The 26,066-nt window shown below is 39.2% G+C and overlaps 1 protein-coding gene across 2 annotated transcripts in view; it reads right to left on the bottom strand.

Annotated features, from left to right (window-relative positions):
• The window catches only part of PPP4R4 (protein phosphatase 4 regulatory subunit 4), a 123,408-nt gene that overhangs the window by 76,948 nt on the left and 20,394 nt on the right, over window positions 1-26,066 (bottom strand). Inside the window, exon 3 of one of the 2 annotated variants that reach the window (XM_050954463.1) lies at window positions 6,550-6,652. The exons of the other annotated variant lie outside the window; for it this stretch is intronic. Coding sequence (XP_050810420.1) covers window positions 6,550-6,652 — 103 coding nt within the window. The remainder of the gene's footprint in view (window positions 1-6,549; window positions 6,653-26,066) is intronic. 2 annotated transcript variants of the gene reach the window in all.

The raw sequence follows: 26,066 nt of genomic DNA, 5'->3' as shown, positions 1-26,066 counted from the left end.
ATTTTTGTGGCTCTTCTCTGAACCCTGTCCAAATTTTTAAACATACTCTTAAAAATGCAGACACCAGAACTGTATGCAGTGTTCTGTTATCAATCTTACCAAATGCCACATACAGAGGTACAATCACTACTCCCCTTTATACATCCAAAGATCACATTAGCCATTTTCGCCACAGCACCGCATTGGGAGCTCACAATAATTGTTTATCCACTATGACCCCTACATTTATAAGAACAAAATCTCCTTTTTGCTATATATTGCCAGAAGGTAAGTATATAAAAGCAATAGAAGAAGTACCAGCAACCAACAGGCCAGCAACATTTAATGAACTTTGGTAGAAAATGGCCTTTATGGAAGTGAGAATCTCAACTTTCAAGTGTCACACAATTTAAGAAAAAAAATAAATCTAAGTTGCTGATTTTTAGTGCACCTTCATTTCAAGAAGTCTCTCTACCAAAGCATATCATAGCATCAAGAACATCTCAGATGTAATTGGATTCAGTATTTTAAACAGCAAATTCCAGAAATTCTTCCAGTCAGCAAGTTAGTTTTGAAAGGGGCCTGGAAGGAGAGACTGGAAGTTTATGTGGCAGTTAAGTGGAAAAACTAGAGTTAAAGTTAATGAATTTTTAATAATTTTGCATCCTCAAGCCACTTTGTGTTTTCCCAAAGCTATTTGCATATTTTTATAAAAAAGGTCTATTGAACTGGCCTTAACATCACCGAATCTGATAATGGAATTGACTCAGCTGTTTTTTAAACAATGTGCCAGTTCATTTTATTTCTCAGTTCTGAACACCTCTTGTTATGTGGCCATTTGTTCAGATCAAAGAAGAGAAAAACAGTTCTTTTATAAAAGCCCACAAAGACAAGACCAAGTTGACCCATGATGCTCAATATAATAAATGCATCTCTGCAATATGGAACCAAAGGCACTTCTGATGACAAGGGTGTACTGGAGCATGCATTTAAGTATCCTAGAGCACAATACCTTCCAAGTAATCACGCTGCTGGATTGCATATACTACAGAGCAGGAGGCTTGCTGATATATTTGTTCTTGCACTTTTATTCTAACAGCTCGTAATGAACTAGATGGAATAGGTGCGTCACAGATTCAAAATTAAATTGCTTTAATTTCTAACAAATATTGTATTGTCTCTCAAACAGCCTCTTATTTTAGTAGACTGGAAAAAAAGAGGACATACTATGAGACTATTTCCTAGAGCAATTTGATAGAATATGAGAGAAGTAATTTCTTAAGAGTACTGTCTTGCTCCCTGGTCTATGTTTTCCTGGAACACTTTTGTTAACACAGTAAGGGTATGTCTACACTACCCACTGGATCAGCGCATAGTGATTGATCTATCGGGGATCAATGTATCACGTCTGGTCTAGATGCAATACATCGATCCCCGAACGCACTCCCCATTGACTCCGGAACTCCACTAGGGCAAGAGGCGGAAGCGGAGTCAATGGGGGAGCAGCGGCCATCAATCCCGTGCTGTGAGGACACGAAGTAAGACAATCTAAGTCGATCTAAGATATGTCGACTTCAGCTATGCTATTCTCACAGCTGAAGTTGCTTATCTTAGATCGAGTTCCCCGCCCCCCTCAATGTAGACCAGGCCTAAGTATAAAATAGGTGGACTGAAAACCAGATAAAGCTGAAGGGAAGGCTATAAACATAGTATGTTAGTATAAATAGCTAGTCTCTGCAAATATAAAATAATGAGAGGAGTGAAATACAAAATATATATATATACATATATATATATATAGTTGAAAAAAAGAAATGAAGGACCATTTTGCTAATATCCAGTCATCTCTAGAGGGAAAATATCCTATTTTGAACTGGTCAGATGTTCTAGAATAGAAACCAATTATAAGAAGGCAGCCCTGTTTGGAGCACCCCTCTATAGTAGCCCATGGCATGACACATGCACATGCCTCAGCTTCTCCTAGGTCCAGACATAAAAAGAACAGTCTTTCCCAGTCTCCACTCAAAATCCCATCTTTGGCATCATTTACTCAGATACACATACAATAATACATAGAACCCTCACAGTAAAAACCATTCTCCCAATTCCCATAATAAAACATAGAAATGTACAGTGATTTTCCAAGCTCCTTGTTAGTGAGTTCACAGTACTGTTTCCAGTTTCCTTCTGCCCTTGTTCCAGTGTCCCACACCTCCAGGCCATCATCCTGAGAGTGACCAACTCCATGATTCTTCTGTCTAAATCACAGTCTATCAAGTCAGTTCCACCTCCCTGTACTGACTATTCAGCTTAGGAAGGTACTAAAACTAGCCCCTCTGCTGGTCTACTAGCCCTCAGCTCTTTTCAGCCTCCCACCACTGTCTCTCTGACTAAGGAAGGTCAGCAGGCTAGCCCCTTTTGGTGGCTCCTAGCTCTCAGCCTCCTAGCATTAGCCCTTCTAGCCCAGAACAGTCACCAAACTATCCTCCCTGCTCTCACTCTAGCCAATTCCTCCATCTTTCCAAGAAAGGCCTACAGAGATTTCCTCTCTCTACATACTTTCCCAAGAAGATCTCACTTACCCCTTTCCTAGCTTCTCCAGTTTCTGCTCTCAGGCAGTCCTGACTCACCAAGTCTCTCGTTCACTGGGTCTCCCCCTACTGGGTCCAGGTGCCCTCTTTAAACACAGTTGGAGTGAGCTGTTGAAGCACAGGTGCACTGCCCCTGGTCCCTCTTAAAGGGTCAGTGTCAACTTGTGACATCAACCCTTTTTAATACATCTTTGTTGTACAGAAAAAACTATCATGAAAACATAAGAAAACCTGTGAGCCTCAGGCATGCCAATTTTTCTATATTAGTCACTACCTTACTCCTGTCACTGAGAATATAAGGAAAAATTCAAGAAAGAAAATAGTTTGCAACTGTTACAATCATTTTTTTCACCTCCTTTCTAAAGGTTTCTGGGATTGGATTGCTCAGAATGTTCTTAATGGAACATGAAACTTTTCATATCTACTGGAGATCAGTGATTCAAATACAGCTCAGGTCAGTAACGAGCCAAATTTGTTTCCAACAGTCTGAAATAAGCAATATCAATCCATTCCTTAGAAGACAGTTGTCCATATCATGAAGATCACCATCAAAATGTATATGTTGGCAGATTCGGCTAAAAACAAAGATTTCAAGGATATGAAGAAACTTGACGCATGGTCCCCTTCAAACCACGGATGGATAAGTCATATTGTCAAAGAAACTGGCAGAAACTTAATTTCTAATCCCCAGGCACTAAGGCACTCCATGGATATAGCACTTCAGTCTCCACGACTTTCAGTCTGGCACCTTACTCAAGCATTAAATTATACACACTGAAAAAGAGTTGTTGCAATGATGATGAAAATGAAGCTGTCCTCAAAATCACTAGATATGCCACAAATCAGCTCTTCAGAACTAAATTTTCCAGCAGCAGTCTTTAAGTTAGCGTCGCATTTCTTTATGTCCAGTACAGACATACTCACTCTACTAATTATAGATCAATTCAGATTGCTTTTCAGTGAGAGGCTGTACAATGAACCTAGACAAAGGTGACCTGTGGTCTAATTTCTCTCACATTCTGTCAATGTTCTTCATTGTCTTAACCATCAGGTAAACACCGGAAACAGGTAAGTGAAGGATAGATCAACCTCTAGGTTCGTAACTGATCTTAAACATTTTCAAACCATCATGAACTGAAACAACACATTTTGTGATGTGAAAATTCTGGGTGAATCATCAGCTTTTTCTCTTCTGATACATTCACTTTTCGTAGAGTGGGATCCTTATCTTAACAGACATAGGAGTACAACCTATACTTGGATTTAATTATAACAGACTCTTAGAAGGAGCTCTGAAATCCTCCTGTTAAAGAACAGATACTAAATACTGTGCATACTAACAATTTATTTAAGTTAAAAAAAATCTACCTGAGGAGAGACTGTTTAGGCCATGTTAAAACAGGTTCAAAACATGTTTTAGACTGAGCAAGTTGACACTCCTCCTACCTTTATTTCAATGTAAGTAGAGTCAGGATGAGCTCTATCCTGATATCTGGTGGTGAACTGTGGTGAGCTGTGGAAACAAACTTCAGGGGCTGATCTTGTTTGCATAGGCACACTCACCCAGCCCAGCATGAGTCTACAGCATCCCAAATGGTCACTTGGGCTGCTGTGGGATCCCCAGTTTCCCCGTTATTGGGGAAGGAAGAATAAAGTGTTGTTGTCCTGATTATGTGAATCAAGGACAGTGGAACTGTTTCATGACAGAGGGACTCACCATTAACTAAGTAGCACCCACTAGACAAGGGACATGGGTTCCAAAACCCAGTGAATTGAGAAAGGCTGGGGACAGGCATTTATATCTGATGGCATGGACTCCTTTTGAGGGCCTGAAACACTAACTGCACCACCTCCTCCTTCTCTCTCCACTGTGGAATATCAGAGCTAATTTTGATTCCATTAGGAGTCTAGTTACAGGCTGCTGAGCTGAATTCACTTTGGGCCAATGGTGCACTAGCACTGAGGTTCCCTTACTACAAGCTGAAATCACTGAGTGCTGGGGAGACGGGGCTGAAGATATGCTGCTGAGCGGCTGGCAGAGCGGAGCAGTTTGCAGGATGGCTAGAGCGGCTCATGGGGCGGCTGGTGGAGTGGAACAGCTGGCAGAGTAGAGCAGTTCACGGAACGGCTGGAGTGGCTCACAGGACAGCTGGTGGAGCGGAGTGGCTGGCAGAGTGGCTTGCGGTGAAGACTGCAGCAGAACCCCACAGAGAGGCAGGGCAGTTGGCTTCGGACCACGTGAGGTGCCCCTTAGCACCCTCATGCTCCCCCAGGCTGGGAGGTAAAACTCTGCAGATAAACTTTTGAACACTGGGGCTGCCCTGACCAGGGAGAGAGGCTTTTGGGCTGTTGGACTTCTGGGTGATTTTGGGGTTGCTGGACTCAAGAGACTTTTGGGGTCTTGGACTTTTGGGACTTTGGGTGATTTTTTGTGTTGCTGGACTTAAGACCCTGAGGGGAAAAGAACACTGCCAAATTTACTTGGGGGTGCGTCTTTTACCCATGGTTTGTGTTATGAATCCTGTTTGCGTTGTTTCCCCAACATGCCACATTGTTTCCCTCCTTTATTAAAAGGATTTTGCTACACTCAGACTCCATGCTTGCGAGAAGGGAAGTATTGCCTCTTAGAGGTGTCTGGGGGGGTGGTATGTAATTGTCTCAGGTCACTGGGTGGGAGCTCGAGCTGGTTTTGCATTGTGTTATTGAAACAGAACTCCTAGATACTGAACCTGGCCCTTGCTGCTGCCAACTCAGATGGGCAGAAGGGTTACATCAGCAAGAGCTTGATAGAGCCTGAGATCTTTGAAATAGCTGAGTTAGTAATATTGTTATCTATTGCATTCTTTACAGGACTAACAAACTATCAGCACTGCTGGTCTTAGGTTGTTGCAAGAACTTCTTTATTGCTAGCAGTCAGTTGCCTTTGATCTGAGTATTTCCTTTGAGTCTGAGGCAGCAGTAATCCAATTTAAGTATTACTTATCACAAGGTCTAAATAGCAATGAGCAGCCATTAGTTATTGTTGGACTTTAAAAATAAATAAATAAATAAAACAATGCAGAAAAATGCAGCAACAAAACAGATGGAAATATGTTTGAAGGAACATTTAAAAGATCAGAGGCTAATCTGAAAGTTCTGACTATTAAAACAGATTTGTTCTTTGCTTTTTGTGAAATTGAATTAAAGTTCTGGCTTACTCTACAACTTCAACTGAACGACCATACACTGAACCAATGAAACACCAGAAACATCCCATCATTCAAAATAAATTCTTAGGCCTTCTCTTGATGGGCAAAAATGATGTGTTGTTTAATAGTCTTAGTTCAACTGAGTTAGTTTAATTCAACTGAAAAGAGCAGCAAAATGCAGGCTAAAGCATTTGAAGCTATGGAATCTGGCTGTGTTGTAGCCGTACATGGCTACAAATGTGTTAACCCACATCTTAATGGGGTGTCTCAATCATGTTAAGCTAACTCAGTTGAACTAATAAACATCTTTTTTGCCCATTAAGATATACCCATATTGGTTGACTACCATGCACGCAGGGAATTCACCAAACAACTAGTAATAGCTGATTAAACTTTTGTGGACATCACATACACCATGGAAAACTAAACACAAAATATATAATTCTGGATGGTAGCATAAAAACCTCAATGTTTGTCTCACAGAAGATGGAATGAGGCTGAGGAAATGATGCCTGCCAATTTGTACCATTAAGACAGACTGGCTAAAGATTTCTCCATAGGTTGGCAGAGAATGGTAAACTATATAGTGATAATTAACGATTAAAATACATGTTCCATGTACACAATGAATTGGTGTGGAAGATCAATAAGGAACATCCTCTTCAAATTAATATTGATACAATATGATCTTTAAATCATACTTACAAAAGCAGTTGTTTCTCTTGTTGACTTTATTGCAATATTTTATTAGGAAAAAGAGTATATTCATAACTTCACATTTAGTAACTTACTCTGATTTTTGGCAAAACTCTCCGAAGTGTCTCTGCAGGATTCTGTTGCATCAGGACTGGAAGATTTGCAACCACACTTGTTCCTTGGATGTCTTGACCAGAACTTACAAAAAACACACACACATTTTAAGTATTATACTACAAGCTGTCCTCAGGTCACAGATTTCATAGTGAGGACAATGACTACTCATATAACAACTATATATATATATATATATATATCCTGAAGAAGGTTGTTTTTAGTTTTAAGAAGATGGTTGAAGATAAGACACACACAAAAAAACTACATTAAAATAATGTAAAGAATAACTTTCATGATAAACATAAAATCACAAATATGCTGTTTCTAAAGTGAAATGTTCTAAGCATATATATCTAGAAAAAATATCAATCATTTAAAAGAAAAATTATTTCACTCTGGAAAGTCAAGGAGCCACCCTAATGGAGATTTCTTTAAGTGGCTTGTTAGCATAACAGAACGCAGATGATAAAGCAGACAGATGATAACTTTACTCTAGATATAATGCAGTATCATTATAAATACTAGATATTAAGATCTCTCTCTTAATCAAACTGCTGCTTTCTCTTTTCACCATTACACACCATCAGTACACTAGCAAGACAGTCAATACATTTGACCACTGTCTGCACAGTCACACTTTTTCCTTTGATATCTTGATAAGACCTTACAAAAAATACATACATTTGAAATTGTGTAACATGAGCTGACCTCAAGCTCACAGCTTTCATAAAAAGGAAGACAAAGCACCTTAGCAAAACAGCTAAAATAACACGTTCCTTTCTTAAGATGTCATAGATAAGCAGGAAAGACAGCAGCAGAGATTGGGAGGAGGGGAAAGTTAGGATGGTGAAAAATATTAGGTATGGAAACTAAATTAAAATCTTTATATTCTGACATAAACTTATCATTTTGTGTTTAAAAATATCAGATTCATTTCATACTACCAGCCAGGATTAAACAGATGTCACCACCACAGGGAAAACTAGGTTAGAGTATACTTGTATCTTCTGCAGTTGGAAAAGTTACCCTTATGAGACACACACGGGTAGGAAAGGAGAAAAAGAAATTACAGAAGATCCAAGAGTGGAGATTGGGATAAAGAAACAGTGAAGGAAGGGCATGGGATGGAAATACAAGAACTATCCAGCAGGAGCATGAGTTGTTGAAAGAGACTTCTAAAATGCTGGAATCCCCATATGAGAAAGAACAAGGGACACCTGGGCATCTAATGACAACCACCAAATTAAAAGCTGTAACTCAAACTAACCATTGCCACTTCAAAGTTTTATAACCTATTATGATGAACAAATCAAAACTTGTTTTAAATGGCTAAAAAGCCCATCGTACATAGGCACACAAAGCACACAAGCAGCTTCCTTGGGGCACTACAACAATTCATTTGCAATGCATTATCATTTAATTCATAATATGAATAAATATTTTTAAAAAGTAATTCATGCAAAGTCTTAATTACCTAAAATACTTCTGTATACCTTACCCGGTCCAGATGATCATTATGGTAAGGGTAAAAGTTTCTTTATTTAAAAACATGAGCTGGATTAAATAAGAAACCATTTAGCAAATATAATGATCTCAACAAACTTTTTGTTCTGGCTTGAATTTACAGTTTTGTTTCTAAGTGGTTCCAAAAGTTCCATAGAGTACTGAAGTTAAGAGTCAAACTATTACTGCAGCAGTTAGAGTTTGAAAAGATCTTCAAGAGTTCCACTGTAACTTCTAATTTCACCTATCAACATTTAACCTTTCTGGGGAATAAACATAAATTAGTTGCTATATTCAGCTACAGACAACTAATCCAATTTAACTCTATTCTGTTAAATGAATACCACAATGCCTTTAAAAACAAATATCTACCTGACAAAAGTTTTTACAATAAGCTGGAAACAAATGTAATTATTGTGGTTACATTCAATGGAGTCTAGAATGTCTACATTGAAACACTGGAACATGTTACAGGAAACATTTTCTTTTTTCTGTGCATAGAAAACGGTATGGTGCATCAGTAGAAACATTCAAGAAGGTATTAGTTGATCATCAGAATTAATTTGTTAGTGCCCAGCACTCAAATATATTTGTGATACTGGCAGACTAATCAACCAGTGTCTGATCTATAACAGCTTAACAGGAGGCATTGCAATTGTAATCAAGACAATCCACTTATGTATCATTATGAAAGAAATCTTAATTAGGCTAGCAATCCCCAACTTGTTCACTTTGTATTGATAAGGATAAAAAAGTACTTGCTAAGTGTATTTGTCTGTGGTTTACCTATGTCCTGCTAGAAGAAACCAAATTAGCGTGCAGATGCTAATTCTTTTTCATGTTTTGTAATACTATTATTACTATACTCAAGTGTCTCTAGATCAAGAGGGATATTAACATTTAAGTGAAGCTTTGGAAGTAATACTGTTATTGTCCTCATGTCTCTTTGAAACTTATGATTGTGAAACATCTGTAAACTATTTTAGTAGTTTAAATGGCTCTTGCAAAGGGCATTATCTTTGAATGGCCATTGAATAAAGATCACAGATTATCAGCACACGCTTTTCTTCCCAGTCCACATGGTGAAGTTGCCTGTCAGCTTGCCAGCATGCTTCAGCTTCAGCTATAAAAAAAAAGGAACCTCGGGCCTCATCCTGCATCTCTAGGCTGCTGAACTTTGAACAAGGAAAGTTCAAGCTTTGGTCTGAGATCTTCCAAATATTTATTTTGAAAACCCTGGAAAATAGTATGGAAAGACTTTAATACACTTTACATATAGCTGCTTTTGGATTTTGACCTGTTGGAATAATTTCAAAGAAACTTTTGCAAGCCAGCATATAACATCACTGATACATGAACACTGAAAATCACTTGTATGTATATGATTTCTTAGACATTAATAACTCTCTTCTTTTCCTTTATTCATAATTTTAGCTATTTTATTAAGGATTGGCTGACAGTGTGATATTTGGGTAAGATCTGAAATTCAGACTGATCTGAGGGTAAGTGTCCAATACTTTGGGATAGGTATAAATTTAAGTATGATGAACAGAGTTTTCAGAAACCCCTCACTATGTTAGACTTGGTTGTCTAGATGGGAGACAAGGGCTGGAATGCCTGAAGGGGGCTGTGTTTGGCTTCTTGTTAACCAGTATGGTATTACAGATTTGTTATTGGCTTGGTGTATTTAATTATAGAATAAACAACCAGTTTGGGGGATTGACTGCCCGATTCCTTGTAGTCTTCCCTGAGTGTGGCATTCTCAGTGTGGCTCGTGCAGTCACCCAGACACATTTGGTGTAGTCTGGTTAGGACACATATTACCACGGATTAATTGGGTTTGGATCAGAACCCTCATACTAATCAGCATTTAATTTTGATATTGAGAGTTTTAAGGGTTAAAGATTAGTTACAATGAGTGAGCTATGAACATATCACAGTCCCTATGGAAAAGGATAAATGGACACAAATCAGATATTAGGAACGGCAATATACAAAAACCTGTAGGAGAACACTTCAATCTCCCTGGATACACAATAGCAGATTTAAAGGTAGCCATCCTGCAGCAAAAAAACTTCAGGACCAGACTTCAAAGAGAAACTGCTGAGCTCCAATTCATCTGCAAATTTGACATCATCAGCTCAGGATTAAACAAAGACTGTGAATGGCTAGCCAACTACAAAAGCAGTTTCTCCTCCCTTGGTTTTCACACCTCAACTGCTAGAAGAGGGCCTCATCCTCCCTGATTGAACTAACCTCGTTATCTCTAGCTTGCTTCTTGCTTGCATATATACATACACTTGTGTCATAACCTAGTCCCAGATTTGGACCTTAGCATCCAAAAATATGGGGGTTAGCATGAAAACCTCCAAGCTTAGTTACCAGCTTGGACCTGGTAAAGCTGCTACCACCCAAAAAATTAGAGTGTTTTGGGGCACTCTGGTCCCCCCAAACCTTCCCTGGGGACCCCAAGACCCAAATCCCTTGAGTCTCACAACAAAGGGAAATAAACCTTTTCCCTTCCCCCCTCCAGGTGTTCCTGGAGAGACACACAGAAGCAAGCTCCGTGAATCTAAACAGAGGGATTCCACCCTCCCTGTTTCCAGCCTTGGAAAACAGAAGTACTAAGAGCTAATGTCTCTTCCTCCCTCACCCAGAGGGAATGCAAAGTCAGGCTAGTAAATCTAACACACACAGATTTCCCCCTGACTTCTTCCTCCCACCAATTCCCTGGTGAGCACAGACTCAATTCCCTGGAGTTCCCCACTAAAGAAAAACTCCAACAGGTCTTAAAAAGAAAGCTTTATATAAAAAGAAAGAAAAATACATAAAAATGGTCTCTCTGTATTAAGGTGACAAATATAGGGTCAATTGCTTAAAAGAAATATGAATAAACAGCCTTATTCAAAAAGAATACAATTCAAAGCACTTCAGCAACTACACACATGTAAAATACAAAAAAACATATAAATTACTATCTGATCTTTTGTACTTACAACTGGGAAACAGAAGATTAGAAAGGCAGGAGATAGAAAAATCCTTCCCATAGCCGAGAGGGAGTACAGGCAGAAGACAAAGAACTCAGACACAAACTTCCCTCCACCCAGACCTGAAAAAGTCTGGTTTCCTGATTGGTCCTCTGGTCAGGTGCTTCAGGTTACCTCTTTCCAGGTGTAAGAGACATTAACCCTTAGCTATCTGTTTATGACAACTTGCCCATGGAAATTGCCACTACATGCATCCGACAAAGTGGGTATTCACCCACGAAAGCTCAGGCTTCAATACGTCTGTTAGTCTATAAGGTGCCGCAGGACTCTTCGCTGCTTTTACAGATCCAGACTAACATGGCTACTCCTTTGATACATGAACATATGAGGATCTTGAAACAAAAGCCCTTGAAGATTTGTGCTCACAAAGGGAGTTATCCTTTAAGAAGAAAGCCCCAGATCAAGAAATGAAAAATTTGCTCAGGGACAGTGACCAGAAAGCAGGGCCTCCATCTTCACCTGCCCCAGATGCAGCTACAGCAGAAGCAGTCAGAATGCAAACAGTGAAAGACAAGCAGCATCTTGAGCATGAAAAAGAAATGATAGAACTTCAATTAAGGGAGAAGCAGAAGATTGCTGAGATGGAAAAGGAGGAGCATAGGAGATGCACGTAACAGCGGGATGCATTGCTGAGGAAAAGGCTCACTGCAGGCAAATGGATGCACCAGAGGTAATTCTGGATTCAAGTAAAACAGAAGAAATTTATTGTCACTCAACAGAGTGATATTTCATTAAAGCCAGCCAGGGTTAATGTGCAGAATAATGTCCCCAACTGGGGAAGGACGGGGAAGATCTTTTGTGAAAGAAGGATTATTATTTAGTAGGGCTGTCAAGCAATAAAAAAAATTAATTGTGATTAATCATGCAATTAATCACACTGTTAAACAATAGTGTGATTTAAATATTTTTGATGTTTTCTACATTTTCAAATATATTGATTTCTATTACAACACAGAATACAAAGTGTACAGTGCTCACTTTATATTCTTACAGATGCCCCCTGGGTTATGCAAACCTGACTTACACAAATCTGCATTTACAGAAAAAGTTCCGTAATCTAGTAATAGGAGGGGTTTTTTTTTTGCGTAACGGTCGGTTATATGTTTCTGACTTACGCAAAATTCGAGTTACACAAGGCGTTCTGGAACAGAACGCCTTGCGTATGTCGGGGAATGTCTGTATTTTTGATTAAATATTTGCACTGTAAAAATGATAAAAAGAAATAGTATTTTTCAATTCACCTAAAATAAGTACTGTAGTGCATTCCCTTATCATGAAAGTTGAATGTACAAATGTAGAATTATGTACAAAAATAACTGCTTTCAAAAATAAAACAATGTAAAATTTTAGAGCCTACAAGTCCACTCAGTCCTACTTCTTGTTCAGCCAATTGCTCAGACAAACAAGTTTGTTTACATTTGCAGGAGATAATGCTGCCTGCTTCTTGCTTACAATGTCAGCTGAAAGTGAGAACAGGTGTTCTCATGACACTGTTGTAGCTGGCTTCCCAAGATATTTATAGGCCAGATGCGCTAAAAATGCATATGTCCCTTCATGCTTTAACAACCATTCCAGAGGACGTGTCCATGCTGATGATGGGTTCTGCTCAATAACATTCCAAAGCAGTGCAGATTGATGCATGTTCATTTACATTATCTGAGTCAGATGCCACCAGCAGAAGGTTGTTTTTCTTTTTTGGTGGTTTGAGTTGAGTTTCCAGATCAGAATGTCACTCTTTTAAGACTTCTGAAAGCATGCTTCACACCTCGTCCCTCTCAGATTTTTGGAAGGCACTTCAGATTCTTAAACCTTGGGTCAAGTGCTGTTGCTATCTTTAGAAATCTCACACTGGTACCTTCTTTGCGTTTTGTCAAATTGTAGTGAAAGTGTTCTTAAAATGAACAGCATGTGCTGGGTCACCATCCAAAACTGTTATAATATGAAATACCTGGAAGAATAATGGTAAAACAGAACAGAGAACATACAATTCTCCCTCAAGTTGTCCAGTCACAAATTTAATTAATGCATTATTTTTTTTAAAACGAGCATCATCAGCATAGAAGCATGTCTTCTGGAATGGTGGCCGCAGCATGAAGGGGCACACAAATGTTTAGCATATCTCGCATATAAATACCTTGCAGTGCTGGCTACAGATGTGCCATGCAAATGCCTGTTCTCACTTTCTGGTAACATTGTAAATAAGAAGAGGGCAGCATTAACTCCTGTAAATGTAAACAGTCTTAGTGGTTGGCTGAACAAAAAGTAGGACTGAGTGGACTTGTACACTTTAGACTGTTTTGTTTTTGAGTGCAGTTATGTAACAAAAAAAAATCTACATTTTTAAGTTGCACTTTCATGACAAAGACAATGCACCAAAGAACTTGTCTGAGGTGAACTGAAAAATACTATTTCTTTTATCATTTTTACAGTGCAAATATTTATAATCAAAAATATATATTTTTATTTCAATTACAACACAGAATACAATATATATGAAAATGTAGAAAAACAGTCAAAATATTGAATTCATTTCAGTTGATATTACATTTAACAGTGCAATTAAAACTGTGATTAATCACGATTAACTTTTTTTATTCGCAATTAATTTTTTGGGGTTAATCGCATGAGTTAACTGCGATGAATCAACAGCCCTATTATTCAAGGAAAAAGAGGCTTCCTAATGTAGTGTGTCAGCAAATAGTTATACCCTAAGGATATAGGAGAGATCTGCTCCAGTTAGCTCATGACAGGCCATTTTGGAGGTCATTTGGGAACACAAAGAACATGTGACAGGTTGAAGCAAAACTATTGGCCACTTATGTATGACTCAGTGAGGGCCTACTGTAGGAGCTGTGACTTGTGTCAGAAGCGCAAAGGATTTAAGGGACCTAGAAAAGTATCCTCGCAGCTTTTACCCATTAAAGGGGAGGCATTTGCTAGAGTGTCTGCAGATATTGTTAGACCTCTCACTAAACCTTCCAGGAATGCAAAGAATATATTCTTGTGATAGTAGATTTTGCTACTAGGTACCCTAAGGCATAGCATTGTCCAATTTTGAAGCTGAGACCATGGCCACAGCTTTGTTCACTATCTTTAGCAAAGTAGGTTTTCTCAACGGAATTTTAACAGGCTATGGTACTAATTTTATATCTGTAGTTTTTGAGACGTTATGGGAGTTGTGGGGGTAAAGCATTTGAAAGCTGCACTATACCACCCTGAAACTAGTGGACTTGTAGAAAGGTTCAATGGAATTCTAAAAGCCTTGTTTGGAATGTATGTTTCCAAGCATGAGGGCGACTGGGATGTATTACTCCCATATTTACTGTTCACATATAGTGTACCCCAAGAATTCACAGGGTTTGCTCCCTTTGATCTCTTGTATGGAAGACAGGTCATGAGACTCTTAGATTTGATCTGTGACTTTTGGGAGGGTAATACTAAGGAAACAAAAAAGTCAATGGTAGGTTACAGCCCTGCATTTTCTATGATTTTATGATTTGTTGGGGATGGAGATACATTTAGATCCAAAATTATTAAATAAAGTTGAGTTATGGCTGCAATAGTAACAATCTATAGGTGACCTTTTCTGTTAAAGATGATTATTTCATACTTTAACAAATAGCTTAAATTTCTTCTTCTGATTGGCAGAGACAGCAAGACCTGAAGCAATGATCACAGGATTGAGGTCCAGCAAATCCTGAGTTCTAGTCCCATCCCTAACAAATACTTGCTGTATGGTCTTAAATCCACATCAATAAACTGAACGGTCATTGCTTTAACCTCTCCATTTCACTTTCCCCATCAGTAAAATGAGAACAATAATACTTATCTATTTACCTCACAAAACTGTGGCGTGAACTAATATGTACTGCACTTTGAATATGTAAAACATTATACAATTGCTTTTATTATTGCAGAGCAGCATACAGCTTCACTTGACTGCAGAAAAACCTGAGAGTTTCTGGATTAAGTTTAGAAGTGTGAGCAATAAGGGTGATGTCGCAGTGGGAGTCTGCTATAGACCACCAGACCAGGGGGATGAGGTGGGCGAGGCTTTCTTCTGGTAACTAACAGAAGTTACTAGCTCACAGACCCTGGTTCTCATGGGAGAATCACCCTAAAATCACCCTAAAATCTGCTGGGAGAGCAATACAGCGGTGCACAGACAATCCAGGACATTTTTGGAAAATGTAGGGGACAATTTCGTGGTGCAAGAGCTGGAGGAACCAACTAGGGGCAGAGCTCTTCTTGACCTGCCGCTCACAAACAGGGAAGAATTAGTAGGGGAAGCAAAAGTGGATAGGAACCTGGAAGGTCTTCAATGCTTATAAACAGATTGGCAGAGGCCCTGGGGGGTTTTCGCCTTTCTCTGTAGCATGAGGCACAGGTCACTTGCTGGAGGATTCTCTGCACCCTGAAGTCTTTAAATCACAAGTTGACGACTTCAATAGCTCAGACACAGGTCAGGGGTTTGTTACAGGAGTGGGTGGGTGAGATTCTATGGCCTGCATTGTGCAGGAGGTCAGACTAGAAGATCATAATGGCCACTTCTGACCTTCAAGTCTATGACTTTGACTCCCTCATGGAACTGACGGGCAGGATCCTCTAGGAGAATAACATGATGGGGAAAGGAGTTCAGGAGAGCTGGCTGTGTTTTAAAGAGTCCTTATTGAGGTTGCAGGAACAAACCATCCCAATGTGTAGAAAGAATAGTAAATATGGCAGGCACCCAGCTTGGCTTAACAGTGAAAACTTTGCTGCTCTTAAACACAAAAAAGAAGCTTACAAGAAGTGGAAGACTGGACAAATGACCAGGGAGAAGTATAAAAATATTGCTCAGGCATGCAGGAGTGAAATCAGGAAGGCCAAATCACTCTTGGAGTTGCAGCTAGCAAGGGATGTTAAGAGTAACAAGAAGGGTTTCTTCAGGTATGTTAGCAACAAGAAGGAGATCAAGGAAAGTGTGAGCCCCTTACTGAATGAGGGAAGCAAGCTAGTGACAGAGGATATGGAAAAAGCTAATGTATTCAATGCTTTTTTTTGCCTCTCTCGACACAAAGTCAGCTCCCAGACTACTGCACTGGGCAGCACAGCATGAGGAGGAGGTGACCAGCCCTCTTTGGAGAAAGAAGTGGTTCGGGACTATTTAGAAAAGCTGGACGAGCACAAGTCCAAGGGGCCATATGTGATGCATCGGAGGGTGCTAAAGGAGTTGCTGGATGTGATTAGAGAGCCATTGATTATTATCTCTGAAAATTCATGGCGACTAGGGGAGGTCCTGGATTACTGGAAAAAGGCTAATATAGTGCCCATCTTTAAAAAAAGGGAAGGAGGAGGATCTGGGGAACTACAGGCCAGTCAGCCTCACCTCAGTCCTTGGAAAAATCATGGAACAGGTCCTCAAGGAATCAATTCTGAAGCACTTAGAGGAGAGGAAGGTGATCAGGAACAGTCAGCATGGATTCACCAAGGTCAAATCATGCCTGACTAACCTAACTGCCTTCTATAAGGCGATAACTGGCTCTGTGGATGAGGGGAAAGCAGTGGATGTGTTATTCCTTGACATTATCAAAGCTTTTGATATGGTCTCCCACAGTATTCTTGCTGGCAAGTTAAAGAAGTATGACCTGGATGAATGGACTATAAGGTAGATAGAAAGCTGGTTAGATCTTCAGGCTCAACGGGTAGTGATGAATGGCTCAATGTCTAGCTGGCAGCCAGTATCAAGCAGAGTGCCCCAAGGGTCAGTCCTGGAGCCAGTTTTCTTCAATATCTTCATTAATGATCTGGAGGATGGTGTGGACTGCACCCTCAGCAAGTCTGCAGATGACACTAAACTGGGAGGACTGGTAGATGTGCTGGAGGGTAGGGATAGAATACAGAGGGACCTAGACAAATTAGAGGATTGGGCCAAAAGAAACCTGATGAGGTTCAACAAGGACAAGTGCAGAGTCCTGAACTTAGGACAGAAGAATCCCATGCACTGCTACAGACTAGGGACCGAATGGCTAGGCAGCAGTTCTGCAGAAAAGGACTAGGGGTTACCGTGGACGAGAATCTGGATATGAATCGACAGTGTGCCCTTGTTGCCAAGAAGGCTAACGGCATTTTGGGCTGTATAAGTAGGGGCATTGTCAGCAGATTGAGGGATGTGATCATTCCCCTCTATTTGACATTGGCGAGGCCTCATCTGGAGTACTGTGTCCAGTTCTGGGCCCCACACTACAAGAAGGATGTGGAAAAATTGGAAAGAGTCCAGCGGAGGGCAACAAAAATGATTAGGGGGCTGTAGCACATGACTTATGAGGAGAGGCTGAGGGAACTGGGATTGTTTAATCTGCAGAAGAGAAGAATGAGGGGGGATTTGATGGCTGCTTTCAACTACCTGAAAAGGGGTTTCAAAGAGGATGGATCTAGACTGTTCATAGTGGGAGCAGATGACAGAACAAGGAGTAATGGTCTCAAGTTGCAGTGGGGGAGATTTAAGTTGATATTAGGAAAAACTTTTTCACTAGGAGGGTGGTGAAGCACTGCAATGGCTTACCTAAGGAGGTGGTGGAACCTCCTCTTTAGAGGTTTTTAAGGTCAGGCTTGACAAAGCCCTGGCTGGGATGATTTAGATGGGGATTGGTCCTGCTTTGAGCAGAGGTTTGGACTAGATGACCTCCTGAGGTCCCTTCCAGCCCTGATATTCTATGAGTCCATCATGTCACTTTCCTCTCATAGCAGCAGGTTTAAGAATGTTGATTGTAATTTAAAATTTTATTTTACAATATTCAGTTGTATATTTTTGTTCATCTTCTGATCTTTCAGAATACCACATTGAAATACATACAAAGGACACTGAAATTCCACAACATGAGTATAGGCAAGAATATTAACTAAAATATTATCAAATTAAAGGTTGACAGTCTTCAGAATAACAGACAGTTTTAGCGACATCTGCAAACTGTTTTGGAGCTAAATTAGTCTAAACGCTAATAGAAATAATTTAAGAAATAAGATACAGAAAAATAACATACATGATAAAGATTTTGCATGTTGGCTATCCAACTCTTCTCCTTTTCTCTTCCTCTCTCATTCTCTCTTTCTTTCTACCTTATCTCAAGAATATAGACTGTAATTTTACCAAGAATGCAACTATAGTTTACAATAACATCCAACTTGAGAAGTGCATCAACATTTTGGGCTTTTTTAAAAAATACATCTATTAAGATAACTAGGCTACTTCCCTAACTGAAATTAGGATGACATTCTTTAAAATATTACAACCCACTTGTATGTCTAATTATCATATCACTTTTAAATACATAATGCTCCAGTAGAAAGCAGGAGGTCTCATTAAGTGTCTCATCTGCACTAGTGTTCCCTGGTTTAAAAACGTTGTCCACAAACACAGTTATGTTAGCCAGTTTCAACAGCTCACAGCTATATCCAAATCTTTTTTTTAAAAACCATTCAAAATGAGGGTGAACTAGATTAGAGAACAGAAAATTTAAGTACAATTTTACAAAGTTTCCAGAACATGTTTTTAAACTTATATTTAAAACTGAATGAAAGGATGTTACTAACTCAGTTACCATGAATGAGTTTACATTAAATGATTAGTTATTTTGTGATGGATGTAGTTTGTTGCTTTGGGGTTTTTTAAAATCAAACATCAGTATCTCATTATTTTACTTCAAACAACAACACTAATGCATCTAACATTCATTATGTGCATGTTAGTGATTTGTTTAATACTTCTTCGAAGGCTCACATGCTAATCACATTACTTGCACAATTCCAACAAAATCTTAGAGAAACAAAAGCATTACCTGGCTGAAGGACAGTGATTTGCTTTCTGAAATTCAGCAAAATGGAATTTAACAGTACATCTTAAACAACAGATACTATGACAAAATACAATCTTTGTGAAAAAGAAATTTAAAGAAAAGGAGTGCCTTCCCCTTTAAATGAGAACTACTCCTGGTGACTGGCTCACTGCCAATTCAGAATTTGGAGCTGGAGGCATTACACCACCTCCACACAGCCTGTAATTTTCCAACTGTGGAAGATTTTTCTTATATTACTACTGAAGCAGTAGCATTGTGGATGGTTTTCTTTAGCTACTCAGGTCTCCAGAATTAAAGTGAATTATCTCTAAACGTTCAGATTAAGACAGTTTTAACACTGTATGATGGACCAAAATAAATGCTACATAGTTATTTCCTTCAGAGGTCACAGTAAATGCAATGTTATAGAGAAACTGTTCCTTTATTAATAGCACTAACTTCAGAAAAGCTCTGCCAGAGCCCTATACTTTAAGGCAATTTAGATCACCCTTTTTTGTGAGCAAATTTCATGCAGACAATATCATTTATGTACAAAAATTCAGAACTAAATCTTTGGGTATTTTTCCCATCTTTCTTCAGTTTGTAACCATGGACATATTCACAACATGTCAAATTTTCAAAATAAAACTCTCTAAATTTGCACTTCAAAATATAACGGTGGGAACATTAATTAAAAAAAATCCTGCACGCAGATTGCGCAGACAGAAAATATGGCCAAATTTAAAGTTGGCACAACTGTACAGCCTTATGTGTCTATAACAATGTGACTGTGAATATTATTACTATTATTAGTCTGAGTTTGGAATGACATCACAAGTACTGATAAAAGTCTTTATATCACATCATCTGTTTTGTTTCACTATGTATTTTAGAGAAACAAAATTATAGAAAATGTTTAGAATGTGAAACTATTGTATTGTTACTACTTGGGACACGTGCAGAAGAACTTTGAATCCAATCCTGCAAGCCCACTTCACATGGAACTCCCGTTGAAGTCAACAGGGAGAAGTTAAGCGATAGGGATCTTTTTTACTGAAAAGGTTGAGAAAGTTCCTGACGTGACAGCAAGTGATATGAAATTTTTAAAGAAGCAGCTTAAGGAAAATAAACATCTAGAAGAGTCACATTATCGAAGGCCAGATCTAAAACCCTTACTAATGCTGAACAGTATTTAACCACACAAGAAAATCCTACTGATGTGAGTAAGGGTTTCAGAATCTGGCCCTAAATAAGAAAGAAAATAAGAAAAGCAAAATTACATAGGAAGCTCATTAATAATTGTGGATTACCACTGTATACCGCAGATGACCGCTGCATCCTTCACATGTCCTGTACTAAATGCTAAGAAATTGAATCCAGAATATCTAATATGTTCATATATTTATAGTTCACAAAAATCAAAACAAAATCAAGATTTAACTCACACTTCTCCTGTGATTCCCCCAAATGTGAATGTTAATAATAATAAAAAAGGGTAATCACTCATCACCAAATACATTAATTTTTAAAAAGTAAAACAATCTCTGCTGGGTCTCCATGTATCTTCTGTGTTATCTGTTTGAGGCCAGATGCTACAAACACTTTCTACTGGACATAAAAAATAACCGCTTTTAACCTGAGTAGTCCCATTGAAATCATAATCTACACTTATACTAAGTGTTTCCAGGTTTGGACCTTTACTATGGAAGCTCCTCAGGGCACAAAACATGTTTTCTTCGGTGTCTTGAATAGTGTTGAATACACTGTTGGTGTTTAACCAAAAATGAATAGCAAACCTGGGCGTAACTTAAAGGAAATAAAGTCTTTAGAGAAACTAAACACAGCTGTTATCTAGAAAATGAACATCAGAACTATTAAATATTTGTATCTACTAATATAGTACTACTAAATATCAACCCCTGTAGACATTTAGTGTGCATATTGTATTAATCTTTGGAAATTTGGGCCAGATCCAACAAATCTTTCCAATGAGGAGTAGTCCTCTCTCCCATGAGAGAAGGTTTGCAGCAATCAGTTCTATATTAACTGTATTGTTAATCTTTTAAAATATTCTTAAAGTGCATTCAGAAATTTAAAAAAATAAATGAATAGTCTGATAGTCTCTAGCTCTCATTCAGGTACATGTGCCTCTGGAAGGAGGAGAGGATGCAAAATTTTCTCTCTCTTGGGCAAGAACTGCTCCTCATATGCTCCCCAAGAGATGCATATTACCCTAAAGCAGAAAGATAGATAAAGTGAGGGCAGGTCCAAGACCCTACCTCCCTCTGCACTGGCCTGAAGAGTGTGGGGCATTCTGCTTTATGCTGCATACCAGAGAATGATGAAGCACAATGTCTCCAAGCTCATACTTAGCCAGTGCAACCACATACTGCCCCTTACTTAGAACTGTTGCTAAAAGCTGCAACCTAGCTCAAAAGATTCGTCAGCTGGTTATGGATGAATTACTTTGTGCTGTACGTCTATTGTTATTTCTTAAATTTAGTAACCCTTATAAATCCACAGGCTTTAATGAATGCACGTGAAGCCTGTAATAGTGATTCAGTGCCTTGGATGAGAGAATATCATGTTTGGAAGACTCTGAAGCCACGTGTTGTGTATTTTGTGTCCTGGTTATTTAATTTGCACGTCTGCAAAAGAAGCATTGAATGTGAAGAAATCTGATATTGGCAAATCAACCAATTATGACATCATAGTGCAATTTGCAAGCATGCCTACTGACTGACAGTTCTACTCAATTTGTGAAAACTGTGTCAAACTGTAAACACACACACCTTTTGTCTCAAAAACACCAATTCAAATCCAAGCAGGGGTACACAGTGTCACCTAGAGCCTGCAGGGAGACCAGAGATCCTTGTCCAGTCTTTTTGTGGAAAGAAGGGGGTGACGATGTAAAGATCAGACACGCCTACAGCTCATGAGCTCTCCAGGGAACAAGCCTGGACAATATTAAAAGAGAAATAGAAAGACAGCTGGGGGCTATTTGTGTAAATCAAGCCCAGAGACTTGGAAGATCCTGGATATAGATGTGGCTAGACAGCCAGACCAGTACGAGGAGGGAGGAAAGCCATCCTTGGAGGGATGTCTTTTGGAATGACTATGACCTGGCCTAGCTCTGAACTTTGAGGAAAGGGAGCTTTATTGTGTATTTTATTTACACTGTACCAAGAGGGAAGAAACCCTAAGGAACTGTGTCTTTACTCCTGTGCTGAAGAAATTTAGGGACAGGGTTGGCTATACGGGAAAGAAAGATGACAGAAGTAGGCTTGAGGAAGGTGGTAGAAAGAGTATGGGGCAAGATCCAGAGACCTTGTTTAGGGCCCAAGACTATAGTTCTCAACATAAGGAGGGCACGAGCTCCGCTTTGACTCCTCGCCTGTAAAGGAAGACTTTGCTAAGCGGCACGTAGTAACCAAAAGTTGTATTTTTTTCTGATGGCTGCTCAGTGGCATATGGGAAACGGAGTTTAGTGGTCTCAGTCAAATTGCTGGTAGACAAAGAAGAGAAAGTAAACCAAAAAAAAAAAAAAAAAACCCATACACCATCACAACTGGCAATCCTTAACAGAATGGGCATGAAGAATGAACTTCAGCTATTCTTGTACACTGAAATAGTAAGGTGGCCAACACAGTTCAAGGGTGAGGAAATGGGTGGAACACTGTGTCGGTTTTGAGTATAGGTGTAGGACATTAAGTCTCCACAGCTGTTGATCTGTCACCATTCAAGCACTAACATTTACATGTAAAATTATTTTAAAGAATTGTAAGAGTAACAAATAACACTAAAATGGTAGAATGAGATTTTCCAAAGTGCTTCATGTTGGCCTAAATCTGCTCCCATGGAAATCAGTGATAAAACACCATTGACTTCCATGGGAACAAAATTAGGCCAACATGGTGTGCTGCTGAAAATCCCTCTCTTTATGAAATTTATATCTTGTTGGATACTGAAAGCTAGTGTGCCCCAGGGTTAGTGCCTCAATGCATTCAAGAGGTGCTGTATGTACAGCTTTCGTTATGACTGTGTATCCTGCTACATGATCCTTTCAACATAATTTCTACTTTGTTCAAGGTGTTAGTATTTAAGAGCCTAACCCTGTAAGGTGCTGAACCACTTTGACTTCTGTTTTTATATGAAATGGGAAACTGAGAGGGCTCAGTACCTTGCAGGATTCAGCCCTCATAGAGATTACTGAACATCAACTCCCTTTCCAAGTTTTCAATTCTCCTCCTGTAAAGAACGCTGGTTGCCAAGGCAAACAACAAAAGCAGATAAATATCACTGTCAATAATAGCAACCGCATGGTCAAAGCAGCTTCCTCATGCAGTACAAGGATTAGTTACTATGTAGTTTTCATTTACTTTTCATTTTAAGATTTTGATAGAACATTTACAATTATTTAAAAATCATTGCACTTCTAATTTTTAAACCTACTATTATTACAAGTAACATCTAACATTACTTAACTAGTAGAAGGGGTTTTTTTGACATTGTTTATTTTTAATAGAAGAAAATCTTTTTAAAAAGTAGGAAAATATGCTTGTCATCAGCCTGCAGTTATTGACAGATGTGGTGCTTTAGACTATTTTTAACAAAAGACTACATTTCTAGTGTTCCTTTAACATAAGAAAATGATCTTTTCTGTAGAAGAGACATCTGTTCCTTCCACCACCGCAATGCATATCTGATATGCAGTAGTTCTTGCTTTCATGTCAGGAAACATTAACTATGCTCACATTTTAATTATAGTGCTATAAATAGAAGTTATTATGAAACAACAGTAATAAAAGTATCTAATAATTTACTTAGCTGACATTTTAATAACTACATGAAAACTGGAACCAACCTCATACAAGGAACTTCATTCTGATACAATCACTTCACCTTAAGACCACAAGTTGGGCAAAGAATGAGAAGAAGCAGAACTATAAATTGAGTTGCTAAATTAAACACACTCATTACCAGGGAGACTCTACAGACAATACAGCTCTTGAAGGAAACTAGTAAGTGGGTTATGCCCTACCACATCACAACCTGTACCCTGACACTAAATAGACAACTGGGGATAGAAGAAAAAAAAACCAACACAAAGGGAATTGACTAAAAATTTTTTGATAGATTTTTGAAACTGAGGCTATACATGAGATTTGGGAGCAAATTATTAAAAAGACAGATGTCAATACATCTATCAAATTGCAGAATTTTCTGATGGTAAATGATAGTAAAGAAATAGAAAACACTCTGTCTTCATATAAAATTGGTATCAAATTTAAGAGATATACTTCTGTATTATATATATGGGCCCCTGAGATCCAACTTCCCTGGCATTAGGAGTGTGCTCATAAGACAGAGGGCAGAGTCAGATCACCTTCGCACTGCAGCGATTCCTAGCTTCCAGAACAGTCCTTTGGGGCCATAAACAACCAAATATAATTTAAAGCACCCTTAAAGCCGCTTTAAATTACTCCAGGAGCCAAGGGCCCATTTCTGCATATACTTACACACACTTATCTTTATGTATGCAAGTAGTCCCATTAACTTGGAACTACCCAAATGCACAATGTTAAGAACACACAAGTATTTCCAGGGTTGAGGCCCAAACATGTCTCCAGCTAGCCCTAGGACTGTTATGTTACTAAAATAGTGTAAAGCCACCTTGTCCTCCCACGACAAGCTCAACTGGACAAAAGAATCTGGACTTGTATTTTTAAGCTTCTAAAATGGTGGTGTAAATAAGAAACAACAAAAAATCTGAAACTATAAAAGTCTGGATCTGTAGAAGCAGCAAAGAGTCCTGTGGCACCTTATAGACTAACAGACGTTTTGGAGCATGAGCTTTCGTGGGTGAATACTCACTTCGTCGGATGCATGGGACAGATGTCCCAATTATGATAGCCATGTTTGCCTTTTTACATTTGAATTTGCAATCCTTTTTCCATAAAATATCTGTTTTTTCAAAAACACTTTCCCTTCCTGTTCTTCTACTTCTTCCACTGAATGTGCCTCTGGGTTGTTTTACAGTGAATCTTGATAAAATCTACATAGACTTTAAACTATGAAAAAATAAATGAGTTAACTAACTTTCAGTGCCTTGGTTAATTTAACCTGTGTTACTAAATATGAACAATCCAATGGCGTTTAAATATGATTAGAAAACAATACTTAACTGGATAATATTGTAGCTATGTATTCATAGTAACCATGTTTACCAAGATCAGTTTTGCTCAATTGAACGTTCTTATTTTGTTTTCTTATTGAAGAATTGCCAAAAGGAATTATAATGCAGACAAGTGACCATTTTGTGACCCTGCCAAAGAAAAGGTACTACCGTAACCTCATTCTTCTAAGAGTCATCAGTTTCTTTAACTAACTTTAAACATTAATTACTATGGGATAACATTTCAAAAACTTGTATTTTAGAAAAACCTTCAGGATCATAAATGTGAATGTGTTTGAAAGGACACACATGACAAGTCGCAATGCCACTCACTCAAATTTAGCCTGGCTGACCCTCTGTCAGCAAATCTGATTGGCTCTGCAACTCTGTGAGCCTGCTTGCTCCCCCCACCTGTACAGTCCTTCCAGCACCCCTGGGAACCAAGCACCCCCAGCCACTGGAGAGAAGCAGAGTGGGGGCACCAGGAACCTCAGTCCCTAGGACGGTGAGAGGATTGGATCTGGGCTTTGGGTGCTTCCTGGGGAAGAGGAGATGCCAGAGGATGAGGTCTGGGACTCCAATAGCCATCTGTCCCTTGTTGAGGATAGTGCCCTTCAGACTGAACACCTCTCTGGGTAAGAGCTTGGGGTTGGGTGTGGGGCAGGGAGACCATGGAGCTGGTTGCAGGGGGAAGAGAGCTCAGAACTGGGTGCAAGACTATGTGGGGGGGGGAAGAAGACTGTGAAGCTGGGTGTGGGGCACCAGAAAAGGAACACGTGTAGAGCTGGGTGCAGAGGGGAGAGTGTAGGGTTGGGCACAGAGGCAACAATGGAGGGAATGCAGGCCTGGGACCCGGGGGACAGAGCTTGAGGCTTGGTTCAGGCCCAGAGAGGAAGAGCTCTGGGACCGCTCCTTAGGAAAATTCTGGTTGCATCCCTGCTCGTACACAAATTCTA

This window comes from Gopherus flavomarginatus, chromosome 5, assembly GCF_025201925.1.
Source record: "Gopherus flavomarginatus isolate rGopFla2 chromosome 5, rGopFla2.mat.asm, whole genome shotgun sequence".
Lineage (NCBI taxonomy): Eukaryota > Metazoa > Chordata > Testudines > Testudinidae > Gopherus > Gopherus flavomarginatus.
Note: the sequence above shows the minus strand (reverse complement) of the source record. Positions and strands in the feature narration are given on the sequence as shown.